Below are 27,097 nucleotides of genomic sequence, written 5' to 3'. Positions count from 1 at the left end.
AAGCAGAGCAGACAGGGTACTTTTTATCGTCTCATCTGAAGGATGACCACTAACAATGTGGCTCTCTCTCTCTTCTGCACTGGAGTCCCAGCCCTGGTTTTGTTCTCAGATGCAATATGCAAGATGCAATAATCAATTAGGTATTGGTTGAGAAGAAAATACAGATACTGCCATTCTTTGTTAAAAGAGGAAATTCACCATTCAGTTGATTTCTGGGTACCAGAATCCATAACATACACATACTGTACAAGAACACGTCTTGTCTATTTTTTGACAAAATAGAAACATCAGTAAACATTTTATTTTTATAAAGAATGAAATTATAAAATTATTTTATATTTTGTCTTCATTGCCATTGATAAAGTCTAAATAAGTAAAATGGATCTCTTGCACCATTCCAATCAGTTCAGTGATTCAGTGACCTACCACTTTACAACTAGTCTTTGAATTCAGCTGCAGGATCACTAAGTCGATAAATGACTGCACCACTCTTGGTATGCCGAGGGAGGACTAGTTTTTGCTCCTTTACATGTGAATCTTCAGTGCTGGAACCCTGTACTGCGCACTCTTGTTGTAGATTACTGGCTGTTGGTCTCCTTGGAATGAAAACAAGGGTATCACAGTTGTCTTGTAAAGAAATGTTATTTAGAGCACAATATGCTGATTGTTCAGCACATGAACAACAACTATCCGAAGACTGACTACTTGTATCACAATCGTGGTTGTACTGCAGAAGGGCTTGCGAAGGAGTTTCTGAGCAGTATTCATTTATGAAGTCCTTCTGTGTAGGAAGGTCACCTTTTTGGAATTCTTTATCTGTTGTAGATTTCAGTTTATCAATGCTCACTAAATAATTAAGCTTTTTGTCGAGTAAGTCCTCATTTGCCATTGGGCTTGGCATCTCCCATGTATTGCCAGGCAAACTGCAGCTACTGGTGCTTTCAAAATCGTCATCTTCTTTTAAAACTGGAGATTTTATTGAATCAGATCGGGAACTGGGTGGTAATTTTTTATTTGCATTGCTTTCACAGTCAGTTGATGGCATGCTGTCAACAAAATATTCACTTGGGGCCTCATCCTGAACACCAGCTTGGCCACTCCATGGACAGCTGTTTCCAGATGTTGGCTGAGTCTTCTCTTCGTTTGGTTCTTGGGTCGCCCATGAGTTATGGTCTTCTGGGGGTTTCTTTCCAGCAGCTAAACAAAAGTATATATAATTTAAAATTTAGTTTTAGGCAAAGTAAGTAATTATTTTGTTCTATCTTTTATTTTTCAAAACTAAAACCTTTGAGAGAAAAATTTCGGCTTGACATAAATAACTTGTGACTGGAATCAAATGCTATTACAATTTGCTGCCTGAAGACAGCATGATGCACTCTCAGGTGTAATGATAAAGTAGGTGTATAATTGCAGAAGCAAGGTTGAGACAGATGGTGATAAATTTACACCATAAAAATGTTCAGTGATGGGAATGATAATTTCTTCCAGAATTTAGGAGAAGTCAAAGAACTATGGCATATTGGACTAATGTCTGTTATAGTCAAAGTTCACATCCTGTCTCAAATGAGACCATATCTTCCTCTGTTTCAAATATTTATCTATATTTCCCTTGAATGAAGTAGTTGTGCCTCTCTTAAACTTTCTTGTGGGGAAATATTCTAACAGTCCACATTCTTTGCGTGATGCGTTTAAATTGATGATATCATTTCTTTCCCCACAACCAGAGTGATTTTTTTCTTGTTCATTCCAAACTTAAAAATTTTTTGAACTTTGATTAAATTTCCTGCCAACAACCGATTCTTCAGTAGAAACTATTAAATATTTTATAACTATAGATCTAACAGCTGTTTTCATGCCCAAAATAATTTCTCTGTAAGCGCAGAAAACAATCTGACTACACAAGCATCTGATATAAACATACTTCAGGAAGCTTTCTAAGTTTTGTATTTATGAATGGCCCATCCCTTATGGCACCAGATCCAAGCAGCTAGGACAAAAGGACAAAAGAAATCTGTGACTTTCCTGAACCTCACCAATGCATTTGGCTCAACTCCCCATGCACCCCACCAGAAAGCATTTGATTTCTTCCAGATACCAGAGCCCACCACAGTGCTGATGATGTTGTACTGTACTGTCAGGACCTGCAATTGTGCTTCACAACAGCAGATTTTACAGCAACATGGCAGGGACTGGAAGGAGGCATTGTGGCAGGTTGCACTATATCACCCCGGCCTTCACAATGGCCATGAGGTCATTATCAGGGCTTCAAGATGGGTGATAGGCAGTGAGGGAACAAGTGCTGGACTTTGTCTTCCCCCTATTAGGGCATACATGGGCAATATAACAACTACTACTGTAGCATGCACCAAGCGACTACTTGGAAAGCTGCAGGAAAACATCAAGTTGGCCAGAATGGAAATCAAACCCAGCAAGTCACGAAGCATCTCCATAGTCAAGGGGATGCTGAAAGACATAAAATTCTTCATTGGTGATGACCCATTTCCAACAGTGTCTGAACGGCCTGTCAAAAGCCTGGGTAGATGGTACGATGCCAGCTTCATGACAAAGAGGAGGCGCAGCAACTAAAGCAACACATCACCAGTGGCCTGGATAACATTGACAAGACCATGCTGTCCGGGAGGTTGAAGCTCTGGTGTTACAGTTTGGACTCCTACCCCGGGTGATGTGGCCACTCACTGTCTACAAGGTCCTATCAACAACCGTGAAGAGCTCGAGTGAACCATCACATTGTTCGTAAAGAAATGACTCGGTGTCCCATCAGTAACATCGGTTACCATAAAGGAGTCCTTGAATTACCTTTCACCGGCCATACAGAGGAATTAAAGTGTTCGAAGGTGTGTCGACAGATGAGACTCAAAGACTCTCGTGACAAGATCATCAGTAACACTGCTCGCACCTTATCAACTGGGCATAAATGGACCCCAGCTGATATGCTGCAGCAAGCAACAGCAGTCCTTAGGTATTGAGACACTGTGGGGCAAGTCTAACAGGACAGGGTGGATTTGATCTGGCAGCAAGTGATCACCTGGCACAAGGCTACAATTCCAAAGCGAAGGAAGATGGTTGTCAAGGAAGAATGGCGACAAGGAGAGGTAGACAGAAGTTTAAAGGCTGTCTCCCTGGTTAAGCAGGGGCAATGGATGCAGTGGGAAAGTATTGAGAGGAGGAAAATCAGCTGGAAGGACATATGGGAGATGGAAGCAATCAGACTTGGCTTTCTCATCAGAGCTACATGTGATGTGCTTCCCTCACAAAAATCCTCCGTCAGTGGTTTTGTGAGGACCCAACTTGTGCCCTGTGCCCGAGTCCAGCAACCCTCAAGCATATCCTGGCAAACTGCAAATCCAGCCTCATACAAGGCAGATACACATGGCATCACAATCAAGCTTGAAGAGTCTGGCAGTGGCGATTGAGGCCAACAGGATAGCAACCAACTCCTTGCCTCCTAGAACAACTAATGCTCTGACACCAGCAGCATTTGTCCAGAAGGGAGTGAAAAGACCAACTAATTTCCCGCCTAAGCCAGAAACAGGACAGATGAACATGGCCTGTGACCGGAAAAAGAATGGCCAGAAAAATAAAAATGAAATATTATCTAAATGTAGAGGAATTGCATGGCTCTGAAGATACAGAGGAATCAGTTATCCCAGTGCGCAGGATAATTGAATATAAAAGTAAGGAGATTATGTTTCAGTTATATAGGAAACAGGTGAGACTATGTCAGCACTGTTTTTGGTACTGGTCTCCATATTTGATTCTGATTCTGATCTCCATATTTAGGAAGTATGCTAATGCATTGGAAGCAACCCAGATAAGTTTTACTAGACCAATAAAACTTATACTAGTAGTCGTCATATCAGGAAAGGTTGCACAGGCTAAGTCTGTAACTGCCATAGTTTAGAAGAATGAGAGGGAGTTGATTGAAAACGTGCAGAAGGTGTTTCCTTGTGAGAGAACATGGAACTAGGTGTGAGTGTTTAAGGTAACACTCATCTTGTAAAGATGAGGTCAATTTTTTCCCTCTGAGATGTGAATCTTTGGAATACTCTTCCCTGCAGTATTATGGAATCAAGAGCCTGAATGTTTTAGTGCATACCTGGACAGATTTATGACAGGTAAAGGGATGAAAGATTACTGTTAATAGATGGGAGGTCCAATTGCAGTCAGACCAGTGTGATCTTATTAAAAGGCAGAGGAGGTTTAAGAAACCAATTGGCTATAGCGTACACAAGCACAGTTCTGACAACCAAAGAAGTTGCAGAGAATTGTATTGCTTGTATAACTTGTATTGCTCTTGGAAATTCATCACATTGAATTGGAGGTCATTGCACGAGGACCTATGTCATCTGTGTGTGCCAATGTCTTAAATAACATTGGTCATTCTATATCACAGGCATGGAATAGCTATCTAGAATTGTATATGATACATGAAGCAAGCAGTTAAGCTGCATTTGTATAATATACAGTATGTCCTTAAATGGAGAACTTAAATTTGTAACCTGCACAAATATTGTATGAGGCAAATAAATTTCTAGTCCATGTGATTTTTTTTTTGCCTTTTTCTAGCCTGGGAACGATGGTACTGATTATACTGTGACTGCTTAACACTTAATTTCATCATCTCTGTCTTTTGTGAGTTTCAAACCGATATCTTTCTGTTCTGTATGCTTCGTGGTGCATTTACCCGACCTGACCTATATTTAAAATTATGCTTTCCCTTTCTATTTGCTTTCCTTAATTTCATTCCCCAAACATCCCCCACCCCTCCCTCGTAATGAGGTATTGCAAAGCATCTTTAAATGTCAGTTTAAATTTAACTATGTATATATGTGTAAGTGGTTTTGAGTGACAGTCCCATGACATTATTTTACTTTTCAGTTGGAAAGCACCTGATCACCGGAGTCTCCCTCCCTCACTATTTGCAACATTTACTGTGAGTGTTGTAGATGAAGGGCCCAAAGCATTGTTGAGGATCCCTACCACCCATCCCACAATCTATTTGACCCACTACTATCAGGAGCAGGAGCATCAGGACTAGGACTACCAGACTGGGTAACAGCTTTTACCCTCAGGCTGTGAGACTAATGGACACCGTGTCACAATCGAGAGCTTGTCACTAGGACAGCAAGCTATTTACTGTTTACTTCTGCTGCATACTCCATGCACTTTGAATTATATTTTATTAACTCAATTTGTGGTAATGATTTGTTTTATGTGCTGTGTGTGATACATGAGCACCGTGGTGCAGGGGAGTGTTGTTTGGTTGTATGTATGTACAGACAAATGACAATAAACTTGAACTTGAATACCTGGACTAGCAGGGCAGATATATGGTATGTGGAGGATTATAGTGTGAAACGATCTACAAGAAATTGATTTCTAGAGTTTCAGTTTCACACTGGGAGGAGCTTTTGCTCAACCCCTCCCTATACCTTTTTATGTTTTATATTTAAAGCATAAACAAACATCCTAAATACCTCTAATGTAAATTACCTGACGAAAATTTGGGGATAGCTTTTGTGATATCAGTAAAGGCACGATTTTCTCTCAACTTCACATTACATTGTTTTGGACTTCTATCGCCTTCTTCAAAGTCATTTCGCATTGCTTCAACTTGAAACCTAACATTTTTCTGTTCATCCTGGCAACAAAATTTGAGAATATAAAGTTTAGATATGGTGACATCATCTCTTATTATTTCAATATCTCTAATTCTTTGTGTTGCTAGTAATGCAAGGTCCTCTATTACCTTGTACATAGCATTTCTGATGATGGTCAGGGGCTCAAAGCTTCCTGCTTGGTATGATACAGTACATATAATGGGTGGGGGTCGCTATCCTTTTGATTTATTTGCTTATTTAGTGATACAGGCTCTTCTGGCCTTTCGAACCACACTGCCCCAGAAACCCCTGACAAACCCAATTAACCCACAGGACAAGTTACAATGACCAAGTAACTTACTAACTGGTACGTCTTTGGACTGTGGGAGGAAATCGGAGCATGTGGGGAAAACCCACCCATTACACGGGAAGAACCTACAAACTCCTTACAGACAGTGCTGGAATTGAACTCTGAACTCTGGAACGCCCTGACCTGTAAGAGCATTGGGTTAACTGCTATGTTACCGTCACTGCCCACCTTTTCTCCTCAATTTATCAGATTATCAGTACTTTAGCTAACCACGTATAAACTTTCAGTAGGTAACTGTATTAGTGTGATTGCATTATGAGTGCATTCTTCAACAAGAGATGAAAAAATTATAATACAGTTGCTCGTAGCACCTAAAACATGAGTGTTCTCACTAAGTGTGTCAGGTCTAGCTTGTTCAAATTTTAAATATACATATGCAACCCTGTTGCCATTAAGAAAATGTTTAATTACTTCGTTTCAATTAATGTTGAGCCAAGATATTAAGTACTCATTCTAGTTCCTCAATTCTTCTGGTAGACCTGTTTGTCTTCATCCACTTCTTACGACAGTGATAGAAAATGAGTCTTCTAAGTCTATTCCACTACTCAATCATGGGACAACTAATCTGTGAGAACTCTATATACTCACTTTTGCCTCAAATCCTTTAACATGTTGGTTAACAAAAATCAATCTCTGGCATCACTAGATGTTAGCTGGAGACATTTACAAAATTCTACCATGTACTGTTTGCAATATTCTTTCCTTATTCCTGTAAAGTTTGTCTCCAATTTTTGGGCTTTGACGTAGAAATGTGTCTTCAGCTATCTGGGGTACACGTATGCATGTGAATCAATTGCTGATTAAACTTCAGCAAATTTGGTTCCACTGATATCATAAAGAAGAGGGGGATTATGGCTGCATCGTGTGATGGAAAGTCATTCCACAGGTTACTGTTATTAGCTATAAAAAGGAGCATTACACATGAAAAAGATATATCCACAAATGGCTGTGACTTAGCAATAGAAGTCTTGCTAGAGAGAAGGTGCACCTCCACTACCTTAACATTTATCTCCGCATCCATCTTTATGATTGTGCAACCCCAAGGGTCAAAGATGCAGGGGCACAAAATTGTTCAATGATCATGAACAAAATCTGTGAACTCATCTTCAAATCCCTTGTCCCGTCAAAAATTTGTTCAATAGACCACACGCTCATCAATCAACTATGAATAATTTCCTAACAATCGCAGGTGGGACTTAACAGCCACAAGTCTCTGCACATTTAATTACTATTACCACAACCCTCATATCACATAAAGAAGCTTGCACACAACATGAACAACACTGATCACAACAGCTACATCATCCAAAGACGATGCAAGATGTAAACAAGTGCCTTTCACTCTCTCATTCAGGTCAAAATGGCATGTACTGTAGCTGATTCCAAGAAGCCAAGAGGGGACATATATAACTAACTGTATCATCTGACCTCCAAGAGGAGAGAGTAATAGTCATAATGAGAGCAGCCATGACAGAGACTGAAGGAACAAGTGTGACCGTAAACATCAAAGTTGATTAGGTATTCTCATACCAATTCTTCTATCTCATCAGTTAGTTCTACCTCTTCCTGTAATCAAAGTTCAAAGTACATATACCTCATCATATACAATCCTGAGTTTCATTTTCTTGTGGGCAATCACAGTAAATATGAGAAACATAACAGAATCAATGAGAGACCACACTAAACCAGGCAGACAACAACCAATATGCAAAAAAATGTGCAAATATAAAAAGAGAAGAAAAAAAGAAATTAAATAACAATATTGAGAACATTAGATGAAGAGTCCTTGAAGGGGAATCTTTAGATTGTGGGAAAAATTCAGTGATGGGGCAAGTGAAGTTATTCTCTCTGGTTCAAGAACCTGATGGTTGAAGGGTAGTAACTGTTCCTGAAACTGCTGGTGTGGATTCTGAGGCACCTAGAACTTCTTTCTGATTGCAAGAGCGAGGAGAGCATGGCTTGGATGGTGGGGTCCTTGATAATGGATGCTGCTTTCTTGTGACAGCACTGTATAGATATGCTCAATGGTGGGGAGGGCTTTACCCGCGATGGACTGGGCCTTATCTACTACTTTGTGTAGGCTTTTCCATGCAAGAACATTGGAATTTCCATATCAAGCCATGACACAACAAGTCAATATCCACAACACATCTATAGAATTTTGTCGAAGTTTTAGATGACATGTTGAATCTTCGCAAACTTTTAAGAAAGTAGAGGCACTGCTGAGCTTTCTTTGTAATAGCACTTACATGATGAATCCAGGACAGATTCCCTGAAATGGTAACACAGAGGAATTTAAAGTTGCTGACCCTCTCCACTTCTGATCCTGATGAGGACTGGCTCATGGACCTCTGGTTTCCCCCTCCTGAAGTCAACAGTCATCTCCTTGGTCCTGCTGACATTGTGTACGAGGCAGTTGCTGTGGCACCGCTCAGCGAGATTTTCAGCCCCCCTTCTATATGCTGATTTGTCATCCAGTCAACAACAGTGGTGTCGTTTGCCAAACTTAAATTTGGCATTGGAGCTGCGCTTAGCCTCATAGTCATAAGTATAAAGTGAGTAGAGTATAGGGCTAAGCACACAATGTCCTTTGATTTACAAGATGCAGAAGGTGCAAACATTATCTACCATCTCTTCTCTCACTACAGTCACCCTGTTATCTCCTTTTGGCTACTGAAGGAGCCCAAATAGAAAGGCAGTTTATATGGTTGAACAGGCACCATATATCTATACCTGTTCATTACAATCTCCATGCTGATATCAGGTGTTATCCAATTTTTCCATCTTTGGTTTCGGTATTATAAAAGGGTAGAAATGCTGGAGAAAATGCTAATATAATGCACCAAAATAACACCAGCACTGAACTTACATCTATCATGAAACACTCAATACACTTAGTGTTTTTCTTCCTTCAGGTAAAAATGCAAAGTGTGCCGTGAGAGCTTTTATAAAAACGATAATGTAACTATTATGTTGTATATATTTGCACTTGTATCTGCACACCTTAGGACTTCGGCAAAAATTGGTTAGAGTAGAAAATGCTATCTTTTATAGTTAAGACTTAAAATAGATACATTTGTGTGTAAACTAAATAAACGCAAGAAAGGAATTGAAGTGCAAGATGGTGCATTTTGGCAAGTCTAATAAGAATGGAACATGCAGTACACAATTAATCGTGGGATATGAGGAACAGAGGGACCATGGTGCATGCCTATCTATCCCCTTATTTATTTGTGCAGCACAAGTAGCTAGATGGTGAAGGCTTAAAAATTTCTTCCCTTCATTAGGCAGGGCATGGCATATAAGCATGGGGATCATAGTACAACTTTGTAAAACATTGGTTGGGCTGAAGTATTGTATGCAGTTCTGTTTGCCCAGTGATAGGAAGGCAGTGATTGCATTGGAAAGGGTGCAGAGGAGATACATCAGGATGTTGTCTGGGATATAACGTTGTAGTTATGAGGAAGGATTGTATGGGTTGTGTTTGTTTTCCTTGGAGTGGGAGATGCTTGGAGATTGGGTGAGCAATTAACAGAAATTTTTACCCCACAGCAAAAGTGTCAATAAGTAAAGGGCTTAAGTTTTGGGTGCAAGGGTAAGAGGTTCACCGGGGATCTAATGAAGAATTTCTATCACCCAGAAAGTGGTTGGAATCCAGAATGCACAACTTGAGTGGGTGGTGGAGGCAGGTATTCTCACAATATTTAAGTTTTTGGTTTAAATCTGGGTGAGTATTTGAGTCACCAAAGCACAGAAGGCTACAAGCCAAGTACCAGTGAAAGAGTTGGTACAGATGGGCTGAAGAGTCCATTTCTGTATTGTAACACTCCCTGGAGTTTGAAAACTAAAAAGGACCCTTTGGACTCTTGTAGATCTTGTCCTGTGCAATGAGACAAGTAAAATTAACAATCTCCTAATTCAGGATCCTCTTGGAAAGAGTGACCACAGTATAAACTGAATTTCAATTACAATAGTTCAATCTAAAACCAGTGCATTTTACCTAAACAAGGGAGACTACAGTGGGATGAAGGAGGATTTTCTGTGAAGACTGAAGTCTTTCCAAGTGAGTTTTCAGTGTTCAACAAATGTATATTCTCATTAGAAGCAAGGACATTTAAGGGTAGGAAGAGCCATCCCTTGGATAACGTGATGGAGGAGGAGAAGATGGCGGTGCGACGCAGCGTGCAGCAGCCACTCCGGTGAATGATGTCTGTAATCTGTCAAGTAGGTTGCCGTGCACAATCCTGATTTGATGGAGACGGTCGTGAGAGCATGGAGGAACATCTGGTGAAACTTCTGAAATGCCTTCTTCACTGCCGCTGCTACTGTGTGATCCAGAATCTCCGGAGCAGAAGGCCCCGATTCCTCAGCTTTGCTTGTTGCTTGGCGGCCGGGGTGGGGTCGAAGCGCTCGGCAGAGGATGGTGCTTGGGAGGCTGTATTGGAGGAGCTGGTTGGAGGCTCGAAGTTTTCGGACGGACCCAGAGTCGGCTGTGGTCGGGTGCTTCCAATGCATCAGCAGTTGTCGGCGCCTAGAGGTTTATGGCAGGGAGAGTTTCTCCCTTCTGCCACCTGCTATCGGGACTATCGGAACTTTGAGACTTTTTTTTACCGTGCCCATGGTCTGCTCTTTATCAAATTACACTATTGCTTTGCATTGCTGTAACTATATGTTATAATTATGTGGTCTTGTCAGTGTTAGTCTTTAGTTTGTCCTTTTTTTTTGTGATATCACTCTGGAGGAACATTGTATCATTTCTTAATGCATGCATTTCTAAATGAAAATAAACGAGAACTCAGTGTCCTCATAATCTAATCTAAAAATAAAGGAAGGCATCAAACTGAAAGCTCATGAAAGTTGCTAAGAGTAGTGGAAAACGAAGATTGGGAACATTTTAAAAAGCAATAAAGAACCACTAAGAAAGCAATAAAGGGAAGATAGATTTTGAAAGTACTCTAGCAAAAATATAACAACAGATTGTAAAAATTTTTATTATATAAGGCAGACATGGGAGGTTAAAGTGAGCACAAGTCCCTTCAAAGATGAGACCAGCAGGGACATGGTGGCTGAAGTATATTGGTTAATGCCGAAAAGGCCGAGGATTTGAACGATTATCTTGTTTCAGTCTTCACAGTAAAGATTGCTTCTGACATGCCAAATGTACATAGATGTTATGAATGTGATAGGTGGTAAGGACCTTGATACAGTTGTTATCACTAAGGAGCTGAGCCTAAAGGTACTGGTCCCTGGTCCTGATGGAATCCCTAGAACTGAAAGAAATGGCAGAAGTTATAGAAGATAATTTACCAAAATTCTCTGGATTCTGGGTAAGCCCTGGCAAATTGGAAAGCAGCAAATATTACATTTAAAAGAGAATGTAGGCAAAAGTTAGATAACTATAGGCCAATTAGCTAAGCATCTGTAGTTGAGTAAATGCTCTAAGCTAATATTATGAAAGAAATAGCAAAACTTCTGGATAAAAAAGGTTCCATCAGGCAAATGTAGCATGGATTCAGGAAAGGCAGGTCCTGTTTGACAAAATAACAAGCTTTTTGAGAACAGATCATAAGACCTCGGGACAGAATTAGGCTATTCGGTCATTGAGTCTGCTCTGCCATTCTATCAGAGCTGATTTATTATCCTGCTCAACTCCATTGTCCTGCCTTTTCTCTGTAACCTTTGATGACCTTACTAATCAAGAACCTATCAACCTCAGTTTTCAGTACACTCGATTACTTGGCCTCCACAGCTGTCTGTGATATTGAATTCCACGGATTCACCATCCTCTGGCAAAATAAGTTTCTCCTCTGTCAGTTTTAAAGGGATATCCATGTATTCTGAGGCTGTGCCCTCTTGTCCTAGATTCCCCCACAATATAATGAGCTCAGTGGATAGAAGGCAACAGGTAGATTTTGTACACTTGAATTTCCAGCTGGTGTTTGATAAGATGTCGCATAGAAGACATATTCATAAGACAAGGATGCGCGTAGTTAGGGGTAATGTATTAGCATGAATAGCGGATTGGTTAAGAAAAAATATACAGTATTAGCTTTGGAGGTAGTGCAGAGATTAACCAGGTTCATTCAGAAATCTGGAGTTAGCCTACAAGTAGAGATTGAGTAATCTGGGACTAAAATTGCTGGAATTCAGAGGAATGAGAGAGGATCATATAGAAACACAGAGAGTGGTGAATCTGTGAAATTCTCTGCCACAGGAAACAGTTGAGGCCAGTTCATTGGCTATATTTAAGAGGGAGTTAGATATGGCCCTTGTGGCTAAAGGGATCAGGGGGTATGGAGAGAAGGCCGGTACAGGGTTCTGAGTTGGATGATCAGCCATGATCATACTGAATGGCAGTGCAGGCTCGAAGGGCCGAATGACCTACTCCTGCACCTATTTTCTATGTTTCTATGTTTCTAAACATACAAAATTATGAAAGTGATAGATAAGATAGAGACAGGAAAGTTGTTTCCATTGGTATGTGAGACTAGAACTAGGCGTCATATCTTCATTTTGGGGGGGGGGGTAGATTTAAGACAGAGTTAAGAAGGAACTGATTTTCCCAGAGTAGTGAATCTGTGGAACTCTCTGTCCACAATAGAGGCTACCTCATTAAATATATTTAAGACACAGTAAATTAGATGTTTTGCATTGTTGGGGAATTAATGGGTATGGAGAAAAGGCAGGAAGGTGGGGCTGAGTGAAAGGCCAGATCAGCCATGATATTATTGAATAGTGGAGTAGGCTCAATGGACCAGATGGTCTATTCCTCTTCCAATTTCTGATTCTATTATAACTGAATAAACTGCTTCCTTGTGCCATGTACAAAACAATGAAATTGTCATTCTCTTGCATAAAGAATACTCTGCTGACTTGAGATGAGTATAATTGTTATCTGACAGAGCCCATTGGGCAGACTTAATTCATTCACTCAAATTTTAGCTGGTCAAGCAAAACTGAATATCATAAGATTAATGCTAACTCTATGAAGCAAGTAAGCCAAGTACCTTTCAAGATAAAGGTAGATGGCTCAAAAGATATGGAATTATTAATACAGAAAAGTGCAAATGAAGAACAGCACTTGTTAATCTTGATTTTTATTGAAGCACTGAAAAAAATTGCAGAAATAAATCCTAAACATTTACCTCACATCACATCACAGCGCTAAGCAGTATTGCACCTATATTGTACTGTCTCAGTACTTTTATATTTGTGTGCTGTAGCACTTACTTTTTATTCGCAGTTATTTTGTAAATACAGTCGGTCCTCCTTATCCGTGAGTTCCGCATGCACGAATTCAACCAACCGTGAATCAGGAAAATCTGGAAGTTCTCTCTCCAGCACTCATTGTTCGAGCATTGTTCGCCTTGCGTCTCGTTCATTTGCTACTTTGTTTCTGTGAAAAAATGGCTCCTAAAAAGCAATTACCTGGTCAAAGCAATTCCTCAAAGGCTAAGAGGGAAGGTGAAGTGCTCTCTCTTGCCGAGAAATTAGAAATATTAGATTTTTTTTGAAAAGTGGCATGTCACATTCCGAAGTGAGCCATACAAATCAAGCATTCGCACAATAAAGCAGAAAGAAGCTGAAATTCATGGAAGTATTAGTGCCAGGGATGGCTGGCTGGCTATGTAAAGCGCTACAGCCTCAAGAACTTAAAGATCACCAGGAGAATCAACATCGGCTGATGCCGAGGCAGTATCAGCGTTCCCAGAAGAGCTACGATGGTTGTGTCTGTACTGAACATGTACAGACTTTTTTTCTTGTCATTATTCCCTAAACAATACAGTATAACAACTATTTACATAGCATTTACATTGTGTTAGGTATTATAAGTCAATGGATCAGAAACACTGAGGGCGGCGGGTCCTGTGCTGCCCTGGATCCTAAAGTCCATCCACAATGAGAGGTTAAATAAGGGACTTGAGCATCCGTGTTTTTTGGTATCCGTGGGGGGTCTCAGAACCAATCCCTCGCAGATAAGGAGCGCCGACTGTAACACTATTCTTTGCATTTCCGGTCAGATGCTAACTGCATTTCATTGGCTTTGTATCTGTACTCGGCACAATGACAATAAAGTTGAATCTAATCTAATCTAAAGGACCACAGGTAAAACAGAATATTAACGATTAAAAATCAACAAAGGTACCAAAAGAAAATCTGGTCAACACAAATTATGCAATTTCAGTAAGAACAAAATGATCCTGTTTCATTGTATGTAGATGAATTGAACACTTTGCTATGAGAAGTAAGGAATTATGTGCCAACAGAGTTAAATCTAGTTATGAGCATTTTACTAAGAAAACTAATTATTGTTATACCTGTGGCTGCAATTGAGAAGAAATTCATTGGTTTTGTTTGCTTAAGGATGGCCTTTTTTAAGGCTGCTTCTGCTGACAATACTTAACATTGTTGTTATTCCTCTCTGTGCCTTGTGGTGCATCAGGTGGCAACCTTTACTGTTTCCTTAGTACTTGTCTGTTTTTTTATGAGGCCACGTTGCTAACTTGATGCTCAGCTCCGCACGGGTAGAAAGCATGCAAGGAGCCGGCCAGATTCAAACCGGGGCCACTCACCTCAAAGACTGGTACGGATGTCATTCCACTCCCAGCCGGCCCTGTTATAGCATTACCACCCACTAATTAGTTAAGGGAGAGTAAAAAAGCACATTTTCCTTATTCCACCTGGGGCTCATACCCAGGGTGCCTTAATTGGAATGTGATGGCACGTTGTGAGATGGATCAGGGATTAAGGGAAAGGATACACTGCCTATACTGGTGGACCTAATAAAGGAGGTCCACAAGCGGAGGGCTTTTCCATTTGCAATGAGCAGAGTGTTGTCTCCAACGCTTCTCCCGTCCAATGCCACATTTATACAATTTCAGATAACAGTGGATTCACAGTTACATCTGCACAATAATGTTGATTACATAACATTAATGTACAAAGCTCTTCCTCCAGATGTTGAAGTTTTAAGGACTAATAATTCTTTGGGAGCAATTTCAAGCTTTACGGTCCGTTGCAATTACCTGCTGAGGGAATCAAGGTGGGATCTTGAGGAAAAGCAGTTGTTTAATCTGCGCTCAGTGTGAGGGAATGCCTGATAAAGGAGTTATGTTCTTGCTAGATACTACAATTTGGAGACTTACTAAAGCACCACTTAAAAAGCCTTTTAATGATCACTTAAAAGGTGCGGAGTATTACAGTTCTTCCCCATCTTGTCAGGACTAAGTCACTGGTTGATCATAAGTATATTTCTATGATTTTCACTTGTTCTGGAGAAAATTGAGAAGAGGACTGAGGCCAGGCTGAGCAGCAGCAATTACTAAGGAAAGATAGGAGGCAACACTTTGCTCATTGCAAACAGAAAAACCCTCCTTTATTAGGGCAGCCAATTTCACAGACAGTGTATCCTTTCCTTTGGTCCCCAGAAGAAAATGGCCTGGCTGAAGAATGTCAAGAATGAAACATTTTAATTTCACTGTGCCTACTCTGTCGAATGTATTAGATTTCATTGTATACTAGACAATGGGGTGACCCGATGGGGCACCCTTTGAGAGAAGGGTAGTGCAGTCTGATGTGACCAGAATGAACATTAAATTTTCCTGAATGCTACTGGTATCGCTTTGCTTTGGAAATTGAAGAAGAAAACCTCAGTTTATTAAAGAAGAATGATGTGTAGCAAGGCAAATATAGCTCCTCCTCATTTAAAGAAGGACACTTTTGATGGCATAATTTCTGGTTGATCTGCCACCCTTGTGCCTCTCGTTGTCATTCTGTAGACGTGCAGTCCTTTCATCCGACATCTCTTCATCTCTTCTGCTGTTTATTCTTTGTCTCTGATCCTGTAGACGTGCATTTCTCAGCTCCTTTGTCTCTTCCTCTCTCCTCCTTCTGTGCCTGTTTTTGTCATTCTGGAGACGTGCAGTCCTTTCATCCTCCGTCTCTTCAGCTATTCTGCTGTTTGCTGTTTGTCTCTGATCCTGGAGACGTGCATTTCTCAGCTCCTTTGCCTCTTTGTCTCTCCTCCTTCTGTGCCTGCTGTTGTCATTTTGGAGACGTGCATGCCTCTCCTCCTCTGTCTCTTCTTCTCTCATCTTTTTTGTCCTGACTCTTTGATCGTGGAGTCGTGTGGCCCTGGCGTCATCCGATTCTTGTTCTCTCCCTCTCCTTGTTGCTTCCCGACGACGTTTGGCGTCATCTCTTGACCATAATGTCCCCCTTCTCATTCTCTTTCCACGTGGCATAATTTGGCTGTCCATATTTTTTTTACCCTAATGCTGGATAGAAGATACGAAGCAGTAACACCAAAGCCTCCAGGATGCTGATTATTCTTGATGATGTGGTTGGCGCTCTCTGAAATGGACGTAATATAGTCACCGCTGTCCTTTCTGCAGCAAAGGGTTTGATGCCTGTCTCAAAGTATGTCATTACAATAAGATTTAATTATCTCTTATTGATGGGTCGCAGTTTGATCTGTCCCAATCCTGCACAATGCTGATGGTGATTAGCAGAATGTGACCGCTCGAAATAGAGCTGCCTTGCCCTTTTGCTGTGGTTGGTGTCGCTGCCGTGAGCATCGTGAGGTGCTGCTGAGGCTGGCCGTGCGCATGCATCGTGGTGTTGCGTTGCGGTTTCTGTCATGGCTGACATCGGCTCTCAGGTGAAAGCGGGGCTGTTGATTTTGGTGAGTGAGCACGAATATATAACCCTGAACTTTGCCAGCATTCTGTAAGTTAGCGCATTTTAAGCCGATTTAGCCAAAAGTAGTGCCGCTGTAATGCACTGTTTGCTCTAAATGGAGGTCACAAACAGACAAACAGAGCATGAGAGTTTTAGTAGTATATAGATACCTTTGGTCCAGGTGCAGAACTTGGTTCTTCCAACAAATATTTAAAGATTATATTTACAAAGTAATACTTTACATTATATAAAACTAAGAATGTTTTAATTCATCATAATTTTAAATTTATCATTCTCCCCATCATGATCTCGTCCACCTTCTAAAATCCATGTCAAACTTCGTAAAAATCTCAATAATCCTCCCTGTTAATTCTTCAAAAATATCCATCAAATAAATAACAAATCTATCTACATACATATCTTTGATTGATCTCAACCTTTTTAAGTGAATATCAATATTCTGGCTCTTAAAGCAGCACCAAAATTGTCTATTAAATTTCTAAATTAAGGGCAAAATCATTCTCTTGTCTCCTCATGATGTAATGTTTTATGGGATGAAATAAAAAAGATTTTAATTCAAATCTTACTGCAGAAGCGGCAAGGCCTTGGCTCAGTTCACTTCCAGCATTGGGGAAATGCAAGCATAACGCGAGACATGATAGAGGCAGAAGTACGGATCCGTGAGGAAGAGAAGGCAGTGGAACACGGGTCTCAGGGTGCCTGGACAAAATGGGATCTGCCCAAGAGCAGGATCTCATGGGCAGAGTTATGGAGACTGGAGCCCTTCCGTATTTCCTTCCTCTTGCGATTTGTGTATGACACCCTTCCTTCACCATTACATCTGTACACATGGGTGATGAGAGAGGACTCGAACTGTAAGCTCTGTGGTCAAAAGGGGACACTGGCACATATACTGTCCGGGTGTAAAACAGCTCTACCTCAAGGACGTTATAGGTGGCGCCATGATAAAATGCTTCTGGCTCTTGCTGACACACTAGAGAAAGAGAAGCAAGAAGAGGACGGCTGGCACAGATTTGAGGAAGGCCATCACCTTCATCAAAAAGGGAGTCAGACCTTTTGTAACCAAACAACCAAAGCCCAATCTGCTGCTAACGGCCAGGACCTGGGAGATGAGGGTCGATGTGGGAAGGTGGTTGAAGTTCCTGGGTGTGGTGCACACAACCCTATGCCCAGACATTGTACTGTGGTCAACTGAAGACAGGAAAATAATTCTGGTTGAGCTGACCGTGCCGTGGGAGGAGGGGTGGGAAGAGGCCCATGAAAGACAGGGCTTGAAGTACCAGCCCTTAGTGCAGGAGTGCAAAGACAAGGGATGGCAGGCATGGTTGCTCCCTGTAGAGATCGGCTGCAGAGGTTTCCCAGCCAAATCAGCATGGCAGTTGTTGTCAGCTCTGGGCCTGGACAAAAGGAGCAAAAAACAAGCAACTCGTAGGATGGGGGAAGAGGCAGAACGAGTCTCTTGTTGGATTTGGAGTAGGTGAGAGGAGGGAAGCTGGAAGCCAGGAGCAGATGGGCAGTGATTTGGCCACCACTGCTGGCCCACCAACTGGAGAGTGTCGTGGTTAAGGGTCAAAACACTCTGTGAAGTTGGGAACCACCTGATGACATCTGCTCCTGGCTGAAGGCCACGGTTACCTTATAAGGTATCTGGAGAATGCGCCCTAACAGGTGTATGTAACAAGTAACGAGATTGATCTCAACCTTTTTAAATGAATATTTTATCAACATTCTGGCTCTTAAAGCAGCACCAAAGTTGTCTATTAAATTTCTAAATTAAGGGCACAATCATTTTCTTGTCTCCTCATGATGTAATGTTTTATGGGACAAACTAAAAAAAGATTTTAATTCAAATCTTACTGCAGAAGCAGAAGATATGTCTGGTATGAAAATTAGTTGTTGAAATGATCCAGGGATCTTGATAACAGAATTATGTTGGTTCTGTAAATAGAATTTAAATAGATGTTTGACTTGATAGCTATTTAATCCGAAAGCAGTGTTCTTGTACGATACTTCTGATGGGTGGAACAAAAAAACTGTTTGCCAAAAGGTGAACAATCAAAGCCTAACATGAACAGTTAAGGCTTGATAGAAGTATTCTGGAATCCTGCTGAGACTATTTGACATTTCTGACTCACTGGGGTGACCTCTGTTGCCAGTTTGAACTATTGGGCTTGTGTGAGGAGGATTAATTGCATTTATTTTACACCAAATGATCAAAACATTAACTTTACAAATGAAGTTTAAGTTAACCCTGACTTAAAGGAAAGCATTTCATTCACATCCAAAATAAAAACTTTGAAAGATTAAAAGAAGACAGCTTACTGACTGTTAATTATACAAATATACTTAGCAGAAGTTAATGCAATTGAAGGCTATTGGAAAGCTGGCTACAAACATTTTGTGCAGGTGATTCTCGATCCTTGGGTCTGAAAACTGTCGGTTTATGCATTCTGGGTGGCATTCTGGAATGTGGTTGTTGATCCATTGTTGGTGTTTCATCTGAGGGATAATGTTTCCTACAATGTTAAAGAAAAAATTTAATATCCTGGTCAGGGCACTTCTGACCACTTCTATTGCTCCAAGATAAATTGAGGTCATGATGAAACTTCTTACCTGTCCCTGAAAAAATGCAAGTAAATCAGGTAGCCCAGTGCAATGAGGAGAAGCAGTATCACAATACATCCAGTAGTCATAACCGATGATGCAGATTTATTTGTACCTGCAAAGACAAGCAGAGAAACTTTTCAGCATTTAAGTGTAAACGTCTATTTCAAGGATTAAAATATTTACATTTAAACATGCGTACACTTATAATTACATAAACTAGAAGCCATGATGTTAAAAAATTGTACTACTTACTTGCAGCACATTGACAGAAGTCTCCAGAATATCCAGGGGAGCAAATGCACACATATCCAAGTGAACTCTCTGGCCTTAAAACACATTTTCCATTATTCAAGCATGGATGAGCATCACAACCATGTTTCTCCTTAATTACTAAAGCAAATAAAAAAAATTAAAAAATTATAATTTGTTCTTAATAGTTTAAATATTCTTCTAATATATAAGAGGGAAGAGATGAACACAAAAAACTAGGTTTTGGGAAAGCAAAGCTTAAAGGCCAAGGATTACAAATGGAATCTGTTTCAATTGGATTTCTTCTTCCTTCCTGCTTCACTAATAAACCTTCTTCGAACAGTCCTAGAAATCCTCCAGTCAAACAAAGAACATTAGGCTGGAAATATGGATTCAGGATGGACTCATTAAAGATTTGTGCATGGATTGCTTCGATCAGCTTATGACTCTCTACAATCATTCTCACACAGGTAGTACAATCAGAGGCATGGGAACATTTCCTGATTTTGAAAGAGCATGATCCTTAAGATTTAGGATGACATTAACTGATCATGGAAGTCCAGATCTGTTGCAGTTCTGGGGAATGCCAAATTCAGAAAGTGCAAGTTTGTGAGTGGGGCCTCTGACACTTTGACTCCAAGATTTATATTTGGATACTACTACATTGTTAAAATATGTGATAGAATAGTCAAAGATGATTATCATCAGTTATCTCTGCAAATTTATGAAAATCTGGGGCTGGGTTTATACCCAATTAACTGCAATGATGATGTACTACTGGCTGAATTCCTAAAAGGATGAGGAATCAGATAAGTCACTTCCAATGATTCTGTAACATACAACATCTACTTCATGATTTAAAATTAAAACATCATGATGCTCTTTATAGACTACAGCTTGGCATTGAATACTATTGTCCCTTCAAAGCTACTCATTAAGCTTCAGGACCTTGGGCTCAGTACCTTCTTGTGAAACTAGATCTTCGATTTCCTCACTTGCAGACCCCAGTCAGGTCAGATCAGCAACAACATCTCCTCCACAATCTCCATCAGCACAGCTCCACAAGACTGTGTGCTTCATCCCCCACTCTCATCAGTTTACACTTATGAGTGTGTGGCTAAGCACAGCTCCAATGCCATATGTAAGCTGCTGACGTCACCACTAACTTAGGCTGAATTGAAGATGGGGATGAATCAGCATACAGGAGGGAGATTGGAAATCTAGCTGAGTGGTGCCACAACAACAACCTCTCACTCAGTGTCAGCATCACCAAAGAGTTGATTGTTGGCTTATGGAGAAGGAAACCAGAGGTCAATGAGCCAATTCTCATTGGAGGATCGGGGTGGAGAGGGTTAGCAACTTTAAATTCCTCGGTGTTGTCATTTCAGAGGACCTGTCCTGGGCACAGTACATGCAGCAAGTGTAATTATAAAGAAAGCACAGAAACACACTTAGGAGTCTGCAAAGTTTCAGCATGGCATCAAAAACTTTGACAAACTTCTATAAATGTGTGGTGGAGAGGATATTGGCTGGTTGCATTATGGCAAGGTATGGAAACACTGATGCCCTCCAACAGAAAATCCTACAATAAGTAGTGGATATGGCCCAGTCCATCACAGATAAAGTCTCCCCACCGTTCAGCACATTTACATGGAGTATTGTCACAGCATCCATCTTCAGGGAACCCCACCACGCAGGTCATGCTCTCTTCTTGCTGCTGTGATCAGGAAGGTGGTACAGAAGCCTCAGAACTCACATCATCAGGTTCACAGTTTTTACCCCTCAATGATAAGGCTCTCGAACCAGAGGGGATAACCTCACTCACCTTCACGTGCCCCCTCACTGAACTGTTCCCACAACCTATGGACTGTCAAGGACTGTTCATCGCAGGTTCTCGATATTTATTACTGAGTTATTTATTATAATTTTCTTTTCTTCTTTCTTTTTGTGCTTGCACAGTTTGTAATCTTTTGCACACTGTTTTTCTGCCTTGTTGGTGTGGTCTTTCATTGATTCTATTATGGTTATTGGATTTTTTGACTATGCCCATAAGAAAATGAATCTCAGGGTTGTATATGGTGACTTCTATGTACTTTGATAATAAATTTACTTTGAACTTTAAATGATCTCCTTCTGTAAAATCAAAATCACATAACATTTTAGCACCTTACAGAATATATATAAATATATAGCCTGTTTCATCACATGACTAGTTCAACTCTTGCTGGTCATGGCCTAATGTTCCCAAGGATTTGCTGGAATTTATCCATAGAAATAAGTACAGTAACAGAACCTGATCTTGCTGGGATTCCCCAAGAATTGTGCTGAAAAAATGGTCAACCAACTCTTATTAAAATAAATTTATTATTGAAGTACATAAATGACACATATACTACCCTGGGATTCATTTTCTTGCAGGTATTCACAGTAAATACAAAGAAACAGAATAAAATGTATGATAAACATACACAAGATAGACAATTGACCAATGTGCAAGGCAACAAACTGTGCAAATACAAAAAGAAAAAAACAAAATAACAACAATAAATAAATAAATAAATAAGTGTCTAATGTTGAGAATATGAGATGAAGAGTCCTTGAAAGTGTCCAGTAATGTTTCAGATGGTACCTAAGACACCATTCATTTCAATGAGGAATTATTGTCTTCCACATTCTGTAGATTATTTTTTTTAAACTTATTTTACTTCAATGTTTGGAATGTTATAGTCATAGTCATACTTTATTGATCCCGAGGGAAATTGGGTTTCGTTACAGTTGCATCAACCAACAATAGAGTATAAATATAGCAATATAAAACCATAAATAATTAAATAATAGTATGTAAATTATGCCAGGAAATAAGTCCAGGACCAGCCTATTGGCTCAGGGTGTCTGACCCTCCAAGGGAGGGGTTGTAAAGTTTGATGGCCACAGGCAGGAATGACTTCCTATGACGCTCTGTGTTGCATCTCGGTAGAATGAGTCTCTGGCTGAATGTACTCCTGTGCCCAACCAGTACATTATGTAGTGGATGGGAGACATTGTCCAAGATGGCATGCATTTGGACAGCATCTTCTTTTCAGACACCACTGTGAGAGAGTCCAGTTCCAACCCCACAGCTTCACTGGCCTTACGAATGAGTTTGTTCATTCTGTTGGTGTCTGCTACCCTCAGCCTGCTGCCCCAGCACACAACAGCAAACATGATCGCATTGGCCACCACAGACTCGTAGAACATCCTCAGCATCGTCTGACAGATGTTAAAGGACCTCAGTCTCCTCAGGAAATAGAGACAGCTCTGACCCTTCTTGTAGACAGCCTCAGTGTTCTTTGACCAGTCCAGTTTATTGTCAATTTGTATCCCCAGGTATTTGTAATCCTCCACCATGTCCACACTGACCCCCTGGATGGAAACAGGGGTCACCGGTGCCTTAGCCCTCCTCAGGTCCACCACCAGCTCCTTAGTCGTTTTCACATTAAGCTGCAGATAATTCTGCTCACACCATGTGACAAAGTTTCCTACCATAGCCCTGTACTTAGTCTCATCTCCCTTGCTGACGCATCCAACAATGGCAGAGTCATCAGAAACTTCTGAAGATGGCAAGACTCTGTGCAGTAGATGAAGTAGTTATTTTATATGTTTTGATTTTTAATTAACTATTTTTTCAGATGATCCAATAATTCACATCAATTTTAATGCTTTATTAAAAAATATTTATGAATGTCAGAGGCATTTTAAAAAAACTGTTACTTTTAACCGAAAACAAAGCTTTTTTCTGACAAAACATCTCAGGCATGTTTCCATGATAAGCCCCCATCAACATGTCTTCTGGAACTTGAAGTCAAACTCCATTCATTTTCAATTCAAACCCAATCTATACACTTGTTGCAAAACAACAAATTTTACAACATATGCCAGTAATATTAAAGCTGATTCTGATTCCACATCTTTTCTGACCTAGTTTTCTTTACATCTTACATGGCCTGGTGGAAAATTTACTGATTTCGGGCTCAGGCCAACTAGTGAAAACTGCCATTGAATCACGCTGCCAACTGTTTAAAACAGCCAACCCGTCTTGCTAATATCCTTCAGGTGAAAAACTATCTGCTGTTCTTGCCTCAGTGTGGCTCAAGAATCAACCATATTGGTGAGGTCTAATATTTTCCCAATCTCAGCAGGCAGCTATGTATGGTTAATAATGTTACTTGAATGAATAAATAATAACAATATTATTTAATATAAGGTGGTGGAGCTTAGGAGACAATGGCGCCTAACAGCAACTTCTTTGCTTGCATCTTTGGAAACAGCTCTAATTCTATCTTTAATATCTCTATTTTTCCCTTTCAGGGTTCTTTTGAAGACCCTGGCCTGGAGTTACATGCTGACTTTGGTTCTTTGCGGGAATAGGATCCACTCTTGGGGTCTCACGCCTGGCCACTATTCAATATACCAAGGATGTGGCCTAGAAGACTAGCGCGCCTTCAGGGTTTGGGGATTTCGTGGCTCTGTAGGCGGGCGGATTCGAGATTGGTGCCTCCGCAGGAAATTGGTGTGTCGTGGGAGGTGGAAGATCAAAAGCAGCAAGTTGGCTGCTGGCTGTGTGCCCAGAAACCCAATTTCTTTGGGCACAGAGCTCGGAAGAAGTGACGCAATTGTTTTTTTAACATTGTAAATCAGCGAGTTGTTTGTTATGTCTCCCCACTCGCTGTGAAACGGTTATACCTCTTTTTCCCTTATTAGGGAGACAGAGCCTGTGGTATGTTGAATTACCAGTGAACGAGTAGTCTTTGGGGTACTGCAAGTCTGTGTCTTTATTGACGCTTTGCTGCCGCTTGAGTGCTTGGTGGGGGGGGCGCTGATGCTTCTATTGCTGGTGGGGGAGGGAGGATTGTTGCTTTGCTGCTGCTTACGTGTGGGTGGGAGGGAACTGGGGGGGGGCTTTGGGGTACTAACATTTAATTATCATTCATTCTTTGGGGCACTCCTGTTTCCATGGATGGCTGTGAAGAAAAAGAGTTTCAGGATGTATATTGTATACATTTACCTGACATTAAATATATCTTTGAAACAATAAAAACACTGACAGGTATCTTCAAAGGCTCTACACTAGCATTTTCTTATCATTCAGGAGAACAGGTCATTCAAAACCCATTAGTTTCGACAGCTCCAAGGTAATTAATATAATTTAAACAAGTAAATGTACCAAGATACAGAGATCCTTCATGGATTTAGTGATCATATACAAGGCTTCTTCAAACTCATTTTATATCAAGTGCTGAAATTGCTATTAAACAGAAAAGTTGTGTGTTATGATTGGTCTAAGCTGCTAATGTAACATTGAATAGGCACCTTGAGATTACTGGATTGTGTGGGGGATAGAATGATATGGAATTAATGCAAGCAAGTGGAATTAGTATAGACAGTGTTGGATTGGATTGTATAACTTATTTCCCTTGTAATTGAACTTTCTTATGCTTGTTTGTATTTTTATGTAATTATAAAATTGTTCAGTGATCGTTCAGTGTGTTTTTAATGTTTGCAGTTGCCTCTTTCTGGAGACAATTTATGTTCAGTGGTGGCATTCACATTACTTGAAAAAAGGCTATCTTATTGGTTAATTAAGCAATGGAATTGGAAATGGAATTTACTGTTATCAACAATCTGGCATAAGAGGACCAAACCAGTTTGGATTGGTCTCTTTGTCTCTTTTGTCTTTGTCTCGTTGCTAGACTCATGATCCTCATTATCCCACTTTCCACATTCCTTTGTTCTTTTAGCATTGAATAAAAATGGACGTAAGCAACAAGTCTTATGCCTCACTCTTGACTTCTGAAGAACCTCAGATCGAGAACATCAGTATTCAACCATGGATATGATGGTCGACCTAGACACGATCGGCCTCAGTTATAGAGTTTTACAGCATTTCTACGCTTTGCAACTCCATAACTGTAAATCAAACTGGCAGAAGTAGTGATCATGCTGAGTTCACAACAATTATCCAGGGCATTTTCTGGAGCAAAATTCTATATAACCAATGTGATTGAATTTTTTGAGGATGTGACTAAACACATTGATGAAGATAGAGCAGTAGATGTAGTACATATGGATTTCAGCAAGGCATTTGATAAGGTACCCAATGCAAGGCTTATTGAGAAGGTAAGGAGGCTTGGGATCCAAGGGGACATTGCTTTGTGGATCCAGAACTAGTTTGCCCACAGAAGACAAAGTGTGGTTGTGGACGGGTCATATTCTGCATGGAGGTCCGTGACCAGTGGTGTGCCTCAGGGATCTGTTCTGGGATGCCTATATGATTTTTATAAATGACCTGGATGAAGAAGTGGAGGGATGGGTTAGTAAATTTGCCAATGACACAAAGGTTGGGGATGTTGTGGATAGTGTGGAGGGTTGTCTGAGGTTACAGCGGGACATTGATAGGATGCAAAACTGGGCTGAGAAGTGGTAGATGGAGTTCAACCCAGATAAGGGTCAGGTGGTTCATTTTGGTAGGTCAACTATGATGGCAGAATATAATTTTAATGGTAAGACTCTTGGCAGTGTGGAGGATCAGAGAGATCTTGTGGTCAGAGTCCATATGACACTCAAATCTGCTGTGCAGGTTGACTCTGTGGTAAAGAAGGCATACGGTGCATTGGCCTTCATCAACCGTGGGATTGAGTTTAGGAGATGAGAGTTAATGTTGCAGCTATATAGGACCCTGGTCAGACCCCACCTGGAGTACTGTGCTCAGTTCTGGTCACCTCACTACAGGAAGGATGTGGAAACCATAGAAATGGTGCAGAGGAGAATTAAAAGGATGTTGCCTGGATTGGGGAGCATGCCTTATGAGAATAGGTTGAGTGAACTCAGCCTCTTCTCCCTGCAGCGACGGAGGATGAGAGGTGACCTGATAGGAGTGTATAAGATAATGAGAGGCATTGATCGTGTGGATAGTCAGAGGCTTTTTCCCAGGGCTGAAATGGCTATCATGAGAGGGCACAATTTTAAGGTGCTTGGAAGTAGGTACAGAGGAGATGTCAGGGGCAAGATCTTTTTAAGCAGAAAGTGGTGTGTGCGTGGAATGGGCTGCAGGTGACGGTGGTGGAGGCAGATATGATAGGGTCTTTTAAGAGATTCCTGGATAGGTACATGGAGCTTAGAAAAATAGAGGGCAATGGGTAACCCCAGGTAATTTCTAAGGTAAGGACATGTTCAGCACAGCTTTGTGGGCTGAAGAGCCTGTATTGTGCTATAGGTTTTCTATGTTTCTATGTTTTTTTCTAATGTGAGGACAGGTTTCTTTGGACCTTAATTTGTGTAATGAGAGTTAATTTGCAAGCAACCTCTAGGAAAGAAAAATGAGCATCATATGATAAATACAAGTTTGTATTCATAGTTTGAAAATGGCGCAGGCCTATCTGACACTGGAACTCTGAACTTAAATAAAGCCAATTACTTCAGCAGATGCTAGAGGGAATTGACAAAGTATTGGAAATGTTTATCTGCACATATTCAACAGCAAACACTAAAATAAATATTTCATAATTCTCAA

The 27,097-nt window shown here is 40.6% G+C and overlaps 2 protein-coding genes across 2 annotated transcripts in view; both read right to left on the bottom strand.

The window, feature by feature from the left end:
• Window positions 1-436: 436 nt before the first annotated feature.
• On the bottom strand, window positions 437-19,136 carry LOC134354533 (uncharacterized). The gene is made up of 3 exons (XM_063063451.1): window positions 19,088-19,136; window positions 5,515-5,662; window positions 437-1,197 (listed from the first exon to the last, which is right to left on the bottom strand). Exons 2-3 carry the CDS (start codon window positions 5,624-5,626, stop codon window positions 437-439), a joined length of 873 nt encoding a protein of 290 aa, XP_062919521.1. The 5' UTR covers window positions 5,627-5,662; window positions 19,088-19,136.
• Window positions 18,968-27,097, bottom strand: part of LOC134355195 (uncharacterized) — a 33,065-nt gene continuing 24,935 nt past the window's right edge. The window contains exons 4-6 of the mRNA XM_063064981.1: window positions 19,552-19,689; window positions 19,306-19,411; window positions 18,968-19,208 (exon numbers count right to left, since the gene is read on the bottom strand). Coding sequence (XP_062921051.1) covers window positions 19,049-19,208; window positions 19,306-19,411; window positions 19,552-19,689 — 404 coding nt within the window. The 3' untranslated portion in view covers window positions 18,968-19,048. The remainder of the gene's footprint in view (window positions 19,209-19,305; window positions 19,412-19,551; window positions 19,690-27,097) is intronic.

This window comes from Mobula hypostoma, chromosome 12 (assembly GCF_963921235.1).
Source record: "Mobula hypostoma chromosome 12, sMobHyp1.1, whole genome shotgun sequence".
Taxonomy (NCBI): Eukaryota; Metazoa; Chordata; class Chondrichthyes; order Myliobatiformes; family Myliobatidae; genus Mobula; species Mobula hypostoma.
Note: the sequence above shows the minus strand (reverse complement) of the source record. Positions and strands in the feature narration are given on the sequence as shown.